We start from the raw sequence: 8,432 nt of genomic DNA on the forward strand, positions 1-8,432 counted from the left end.
TCGTATTTTTCTGTTTTTCTTAATGCAGTTTGAATCTGCATGCTTATATTTATATTTAAATTAGATTTCCCACTGAGACAAAAAAAGATATTTCTACTTATAAACTACTCAAACCTCAAACTCTCATTACTTACAAATTTTCAAATGTTTGGGCTTATTTAAAACGTATTTTTTGTAGGCTTTATTTTACATAATGTATTTCTCATAAAAATGTCTATTACTTCTTTAAAATCTCCCCAGTATTTCAGGAAATCATCTTGTTTTGGTGAAGCAGGTGTTTTATTTTGACGGTGTCAGCATCCTGTTTTGGCAGTGACTCAGGGGCCTTGAGGAGTTTTGGTTGACTTTCCGATACAATACCAGCTGAAATATTGAGGAAATTTTCTTATTTCTCTGTTTTCAGCTTTTATCAGGTTGACATGTTGATTAGGAAGCAGCAACGGTGACATCTAGTGGACATATTGTGTAATAACTAGCTTAGCCATTTAGAAAAAGATGTTTCAGTTTATTTAAACAAGAAAAGTATCAAATATATAAAACAATTCAATAAATATTTGTATTTATGCAATAAAGCACGTATTTGACAGATGAGCTGTTGGGACTCCCAGTGCCGCTGTGAGGAGCAGAACCTCAGCGGTGCTAGGTGAAGGTTCCGGCAGCAGAATCAGGGATGTTGGTGGCGTGCATGTCCCGCGTCATGTTGGACTTCTCCTTGAGCTTGGCCTGCAGCAGCGTGTGCTCCACCACGCCGATCCTCACATCCATCTGCACCACTTCCTGCTTCAGCTTGGTGAGGCTCTGCTTGATCTTCACCACCGGAGCTGCAGTCCAGACGGAGACACAGAGACACAGGAAGGAAATGGGTCGGACATGTTGGGGAGGGAAACGGCTGATCAAGTCTCACCTCCATCAGACATGCTGCTGCCTTTGTCCTCCATCTCCTGCTTCACCTTCTCCAACTCCTCACTGATCTGAAACGGACAAAACATGATGGTGTGTTCACTGACTGATGGTGGTGTGTTCACTGACTAGTGACGGTGTGTTCATTGACTGATGGTGTGTTCACTGACTGATGGTGTGTTCACTGACTAGTGACGGTGTGTTCATTGACTGATGGTGTGTTCATTGACTGATGGTGTGTTCACTGACTGATGGTGGTGTGTTCACTGACTGATGGTGGTGTGTTCACTGACCTCAGCCAGGACTCTGGTCCTCGTCATCACTCCAACACTCGCCTGCCTGTAGCGCTCCTTCGCCTGATGGAAACAGTCCAATCAGCTCCCGGTACCGTTGACGGTTTCTGGTTTGTGGGTCATTGGGTCTCACCTCGCTGAGCCGGGCCTGAGCGTTGCGGTATTCCTGGATCAGCGCCTCCAGCTGGTTGTTGATGTATTTCTCTCTGCTGCTCACCTTCTCCAGAGTTTTCCCGATGTCCTCCTGCAGCTTGTCCAGGTAGCTCTGCAGACACACAGGACAAAACACGGCGGGGTGAGAGTCCGACCAGAACCAACCGTCCAGAACCAGGTGGGTTTGTCCAGAACCAGCTTGACCGTCCAGAAAAAGCTGGACCGTCCAGAACCATCCGGGTCCGTTTGGATCAACCCACCTTGGTGTCTTTGAGTGACGACTTGATTCCGTCTCGGTGCTGATGCATCTGGTCCAGATGGATCCTCCAGTCCTGGAGAAGCGGAGCAGAGTCAGAACCAGAGTCAGAACCAGCATCAGAACCGAACGGGTCGGCTGCGGCTCAGATGAGTTCAGGTGAGTTCTGACCTTGTTGTCGGTCCTGATGGTGACCTTGAGCTGCGGCAGAACCCGCTCCACCTCCAGCCTCCACTCGGCGGCGTCCACCGTGGACTCCAGGATGTCGTCCGGCTTGGAGCTCGGTTCTGCTTCCTGCCAGAACACAGAACCGGATCAGAGGGAGGAAGTCGGGTTCAGAATGACAGGAAACTCTTTTTCTTCTTCTTCTCTGGTCTCACAGCGTGAGCGTTACGCAGCTTCAGCGCCTCCAGGTCCATCACGTTCTCCTCCTCATCGTCGGCTTCCTCCTGAGGTCAGAAACACAGTCAGACCCGTCGGACCCTCCAGACAGAACCTGCGGCAGTACTGGGTTCTGATTCATCAGAACCACTTGGTGAATAAACCTACAATCATCTCCTCCTCCACCTTGCTGAGCGTCAGCTCCGCGTCGTCGTCCATCATCGACTCTTCCTCTGTGTTTTCTGCAGGGTAGTTTGGCCTGGAACAGAAAACAGGAAATGAAACCCTCCCACATCCTGTCGGGTCAAAGGTTGGGTGGATTTCAGGACCGGTTGGTACCGTCTGAAGGTGAAGCCTCTGTTCTTCAGCGCCTCCTCAGCCAGACGGTCCAACACGAAGCAGACGAACTCACCGGAGCCCGACTTCAGCTTGGAGGGAGGGAAGTCCACCTTCACGCCCTGATGGACACAGAGAGTCCAAAACTTCTTCAAATCGGCAACAAAAACAAACCCGAACCGATCATTTCCAAAACCCGTCGTTTAAATCTGCTGGACTTACGAAGGCTCTGAGTTCTGCCAGGATGTTGGACACGGTGGCGTTGGGCTCGTCGTACTCCTGCGGCTCGGTGAACCGCCGCCCCGCCACGTTGATGAGCCAGGCAGCGATGATGGTGAACATGTAGAACTGCTCGCCGGGGTTGGACACCAGGTACGGACTGGAGACGAAATAATGCCTGGCAGGACGGACCGAACACGATTAGAACCGAAGGAAACAGAACCTGGAGCTTCACATTAATATATTCAGTCCAGAACCAGAACTTCTCCACACAATTTCCTTATTCTTTTTAAATTTAGGGTTAGTGTAGATCACAGAAAAAAATGAAAATTATGTAGACACAGAGGAGTACATTTATGCAAAAATCTCAGAAATTTCTAAATTAATTTAACATATTTATAATATTTATAATATATATTATATGCATTATTAATATGTTTATTAATAATGCATCTTATTTGTTAGCATGTTACATACTAAAAAACCAACAAAACAGTGACTGAAGACTTTTGTCATCCAGTTTTTGGTAGAGAAAAGAAACAAAACTATAAATTATGCAAATGGTAATGATTGAGTTCATCTTCATTTATCATGTGATTAATTGATTTATTTGTTATTGCAACAGGCCAAGAAAAAATGAAAACAGATGTAGGAAAAATAAAATGTTAATTTAGTGAGCTGCTTGTTAACCATCTTCATTTATGCCTAAAAATTATAATATAAAACTAAAGATATTTTCTGACAATATAAAGTCATTTGTAACAAAAAAATTTCCAAGGATCCTCGATATTTCAGTGACATGTTGAGGAGATCACAAGTCAGAATGTTTTCCAAAGTGGTAGATCCGGGATCTTTTCCTGGATCAGAACATCTCCATGTTTTAATGTTCTAATGAACCTAAAACAAACCTGCTTCATGTTTATTAATATTTTAATGTCATTATGGTCTCTAGTTCTCCATATTTTCTCTCTCATCTACACCTTTTATCTGCTTATTTACTCCTGTAATAAACAGAAAGCTGCTCTTTATCAGCTGTGGTACACCTGTCCGTCTCACCTGGTCAGGCTCTTCATGTTGTGTTTCACCAGAACTTCCTCCTCGTAGTTGAGCAGCTTTAGCTTCTCCAGAAGGTTCTCCATCGTCACAAACCCCCGGTGAGCCGCTCCGGGGCCCCGGTCCTCTTCCTCTCCGCGTCTTCCCTCTTCAGCCATCCCGGAGACTTTTGTTTAAAAATTAATAATGGTAAAAACAGCTAAATGGGGCTCGGAGAGTCGGGTCGTGGCCTCCTTGATGCTATTCTTATCCGTTGCCAGGGCAACAGAGCTCTAACCGACGCAGCAGTGGATGTGGCTAATGTTAGCTGCTAGCAGTTAGCTGCTACCCGTTTTAATCTTTCGGTCCAATTTTAAATATATATATTAAATATTTCTGTTTTGATAACGTTTAAAAGTCTAAACAGTATATATGTGTTCCTAATAATAAACTCACAGAATCGTTAAAAGACACCAGTTTGTCACGGCGGAGAAGATAAACAGGCTTCCTTCTTCTTCTTCTCTTGTTTTACTGCCGGGCTGCAAAAACTGAAGCTGCACATCGCCGCCTGCTGTGCAGGAGTGTGCAACGACACTTCTTTATCTTTTAAGAGTAAAATGTCACTTTAATAACAATAAAGAGCTAAAGAAAATAAAGTCTTTCATCACCTCCCCTAAAAAAGTAAATGAATAAAAACGTGCCCTATTGAAAAACATGGCCACTGTTCCTTAGGTTATCTCATATTAATATTATACTAGAAATAAAAAAGGAAAAATGTTTGAATGCTCCCTAATACATTTTTGATAACTAATTTTAAGTTTATATAATAAAGTTACATGATATTATTCTGCTAATCACTGCATGCTAAAATTCAGAAAGGAGATGAAAGAAGATTGAAATTTGACTGCAAATAATTTTAATTCAATCAAAACACTAAATTTTGTTCTTTAATTTTCATGTTTTTGCCTGATGTAAAATTAGCCCTTAACTGTTGTTATTTTCATACTATGTCTGGATTTTAAATTTTTATTACTTCTCTTTATGTTGTTTCTTTATTCTGCAGCATCATTGTTCTTCTATAAAGTATTCGCCAGTGATTCCTCACACCTTCACACGCCTTCAGTGTGTGTGTTCATGTGTGTGTCGGTGAATAATTCATGCCTCCTCCCCGGCGGTGCAGCAGGAGGTGTGCAGAGGGAGGGAGGGGGTGTTTGTTTTATCTGCTGGCTGCTCCCTGCCTGCTTGTCTGAGCTTTTACTGACAGGCTCACCGACAGCAGCGCCGCCTCGCTGACAACACCTGCTGAGCTGCAGCCTCACCCAGCGGGGTGATGATGAGAGCCCACAAAAAAGAGAACCATTCTACCAGGTTCACACATTTTTACTGGAGGCAGTAAAAATGTTTGATTAAAAAAAATAGAACCTAAAATTCTGGAGCTCAGTGGAAACTCTGCCCCCTACTGGGGAGAGTTATAACCAGCTTGAAGCCCAAGCTACATTAGGTAACTGTTCTTGTATAACAACGAGGTTTTGGAGAGAGGATATCAGCCTTATATGAGTGTATGGTGTGGTATTAGGGACAAAATTAAGACTATTGCGCACCCAGCTGCAGATATATCCATGTGGCAGGAGGCTATAGCCAATCTGAAGCTAGCTGCTGATCATGGCAGGTTGGCACCAGTAGCTGAGTGGCCAGCGTTCCTAGCCTGTATGAGCCTTGGACTAGTGTTAGCATTGGATGGGCTAACAATTAGCATGCCTAGGCTGGTCACCCACAACTTTATCAAGAAAAATTAAAAGTATGTCACTTACAGATATAACCAATTTCTCCTTCAAAATAAAAACAAACAAAAAAACCAGTACAAGTCAGCCTAGACATTATCCTAGCCAAGGGTAATGCTAGCATATCTAAAGCTAAAGCTAGCGTATCCAAGACTAATGCTATTATGTCCATGCTAACGGACAGCAGAGGAAGAAGGCAATCCAGTGGTGCAAAGCTAACCCAAGTGACAAGGAAGTAGCAACCACTGGGGGCGCTACAGTCTTAATTTTGGCTCCAATACCGCCATACTTCATAACCCAATTTGGACCAGGCTTCTGTTGTCGGATGTTTGACTCTAGAATATTTTGGTATTCATCGTTCAAATTGTGACTGCAAGGTTCCCAGTTCCTGGAGGGATGATGATGGGGGCAAACAAGCCCCCATCATCATCCCTCCACCACCGTGCTTTGCAGTTGATGTGAGAAGTCAAATGCAGACTTTCTCCTTCAGCCTTATTCTTTATCTAATTGCTGTCTAATGACCTTTAACCTGCTAAGTGAGCCTGTGGAGTCTAAGATGGAGCTATTGGATATTTAAGTTCATTGCTGAGCATTTTCTTCTTCTGACAAATTTTTGGACTTTGGTTTGGAAATAATCTTTCTTCCCATATTGATCATCCATTGCTGATGTCTGTGTAGCTTAGCATTATGTTAGCAAACAGATTAACCCTTTAGGACAGCAAACTGCCTGAACTCCTGCTTTTACAGAAGACGTCTCACTGATGATGATCAGTTAAATCAGTGGATCTGAAGACAGTTTAACTGTAAAAACTGTGTACCAGACACCGTGTCAGCCGCTGGGCTAATGGTGAGGAGAGACGAGGGCGGATCCACAGCTTAACCTGAGCGAGGCGGTAATGATCCCCGCCTCGCCTGAGGGCCGGCAGGCGGCCCACGGACCTGCTGGGCATCAGTCACTCTGCCTATTTATGCGCCGCTGCACAGAAATATCCCCAATCTGAGGATCATTACGCCACTGGATGTTTTCTAACAGAGGTGATAGGTGACAGGTTTTCACCCCTTTCAGCGGTAAATTAGCACCTGGGGCTTGAGGTGGTTGTCAAGGCGGTGAGGAGGATCCTGGAAAATAAATGTTTCCAAATGTCAGTTTCCACTGTTCAGTCAAGATGATCTGGTCATTTTACTCTCCTCAGAAAGCAGTTAGATATGAAAAATAATAAAAAGGACCAGATTGCTGACCCAGATTAGCTGCCTTACAGTCCTTGGCTATTTGATAAAATATGTCTGCAGAAGGAAAAATGACACATCAGTGTGTTATTCAAAATGCTAACTGTCTTATTTATTTACAGGAATTACATCACATAAATGTAATTCCTGTAAATGTAATATATATATATATACAGTGGTATAAGCAAATTGTCCTCCATTTCTCTATTGTTTGCACATTTCTTCATTTCAAACAAAGACTTTTGGGAAAAGAAGAGAACATGAGGAGAGGAAACAGCGTAAAACGTCTTCACCCTCTTCAAAATAAGAGCATGAATATCAACATTTAATAACAGTCAATAATCAAAACTTTGACAAGGATGTTGAACTTTACTCAACTGGAAGTAAATTAGAGATTTAGAGTCTGTCTGGAAAAATGTCATTTCTGCTAAACGTTTTCAAAGTTAGCAGAACCTCTAATGTGCTAAAGAAACAAATTAGCTCTGCTATTAGTGGATTAGCAAAAGTGTGGCTAGTACTGCTTCCTATTATTATAAAAATGTGAACTATTGACTTAGTAGCCATTCACCAGGAAGAAGCCAATACCTCTAAAACAATTTATATTTTAAAACAGTAATGAAAATATAAAATTATTAAGTTTTAAGTTTTTATGAAAGATTCAATAAGTTTCCAGGGTGCTGCAGTGGCGGACCACTAGGGGGCTCCACTCACTTCCAGCCTGTGATCTAAAAATGTGTTTTAACATCTTCAGTCAGAGGCTTCTTCAGAACCGCTGAGATACTGACTGCTACCTTGACAAACCTCTTCAAAGGTAATAATATGAGCTACAACAATTAAATTTTCCTCAGATATTAATAAAGTTTTAAATTGAACTTTTCCTCCTGTACTGCAGCGTTTCTTGTTGCAGTTCGCCGGTCGGCAGATAGAGGGCAGTATTTGCAGCTGGTTTTAATGTTTGCCTCTCTGCTCCCCCAGCTGAAGGTGTCACTTGTTTCAAACGCTGATTTATCGTTTGTTCAGCATCCTGGCGGGTCATTATGTTCCCTGAACGCTGACTGACAGGCAGCGCTGTTTCCTCCCACACACAGGAGGAGGATGTTCTGAGCAGGAGGCCCGCTCACCGTTTGGATCTGGAAAACCTCCAGAGAGCAGCAATAAGTCACAAATCTCTGCTGGAAAGGAAATTAGACGTTCAAAAAATATTCAAACCTCTTCAGCTTTTCCTCCATTTTGTTACGTTGAACTGAAATGTATTTCAGTTGATGGAGACGAGTCAGCGCAGAATTTTAAAGGGAGAGAAAGAGAAAACGGTTAAAGAATGAAAACATTCACATCTGTTTTCTGCTGATACCCGAAAATATCAGCTATAAAATGGAAAGATTGTTAAATTGTGATGACAGTATCTGTTCAGTTTTATTGCAGATTATTGAAATAAAGCTAAAAACTGATGGCTTCTTTTAAAGCTGATTTCACTTTGCAGTCAGTTTGTGACGCCAAAGCCAGTGTTTTTCTCAGGTAATTTCCTGCCAGCTCTTGTTCTGCCGCTGCATCGTGTTGTTGCAGGTTTGTGTCGGCTCTCTTTGTGGAGCAGAAATGGGTTTTTGTATTTCTGTATCTGTCAGAGGAGACAAAGCAGGAACACGAGTCTCTGCAGCCTCTGAATGCAGCAGCGTTTTACTTTATGAAAAGCTTCCTGAAACCTTCTGCTCCGGCTTCACCTGTGAACAAATTTAATCTCAGACAGACTCCTCGAGTGTTTGTGACACAGAAGAAGTGTTCACACTGTGAGAGGGAAAATGAAAACGTCTTAATGGAGCTCCTCTCTCCCGTCTTCACCCAAGGCTGTTCAGCAGA

General features: G+C 43.0%; 1 protein-coding gene across 1 annotated transcript; it reads right to left on the bottom strand.

Annotated features, from left to right (window-relative positions):
* Nucleotides 1–503: 503 nt before the first annotated feature.
* ift57 (intraflagellar transport 57) lies at nucleotides 504–4,103 on the bottom strand. The gene is made up of 11 exons (XM_005812621.2): nucleotides 3,595–4,103; nucleotides 2,542–2,716; nucleotides 2,323–2,441; nucleotides 2,152–2,242; nucleotides 1,983–2,051; nucleotides 1,774–1,896; nucleotides 1,607–1,678; nucleotides 1,327–1,458; nucleotides 1,194–1,256; nucleotides 905–971; nucleotides 504–821 (listed from the first exon to the last, which is right to left on the bottom strand). The coding sequence occupies exons 1-11, from the start codon at nucleotides 3,747–3,749 to the stop codon at nucleotides 640–642; spliced, it is 1,248 nt and encodes a 415-aa protein (XP_005812678.1). The 5' UTR covers nucleotides 3,750–4,103; the 3' UTR covers nucleotides 504–639.
* Nucleotides 4,104–8,432: the final 4,329 nt, after the last annotated feature.

The sequence above is a fragment of the Xiphophorus maculatus genome, chromosome 6 (genome assembly GCF_002775205.1).
Source record: "Xiphophorus maculatus strain JP 163 A chromosome 6, X_maculatus-5.0-male, whole genome shotgun sequence".
Taxonomy (NCBI): domain Eukaryota; kingdom Metazoa; phylum Chordata; class Actinopteri; order Cyprinodontiformes; family Poeciliidae; genus Xiphophorus; species Xiphophorus maculatus.

Excerpts from the sequence above, each read along its gene's own strand:
- ift57 (XM_005812621.2), bottom strand. The coding sequence starts at position 3,749 with ATGGCTGAAGAGGGAAGACGCGGAGAGGAAGAGGACCGGGGCCCCGGA. Across the intron at positions 2,717-3,594 it reads AACATGAAGAGCCTGACCAG|GCATTATTTCGTCTCCAGTC; the intron begins GTGAGACGGACA and ends CCGTCCTGCCAG. Across the intron at positions 1,459-1,606 it reads CGTCACTCAAAGACACCAAG|AGCTACCTGGACAAGCTGCA; the intron begins GTGGGTTGATCC and ends GTGTGTCTGCAG.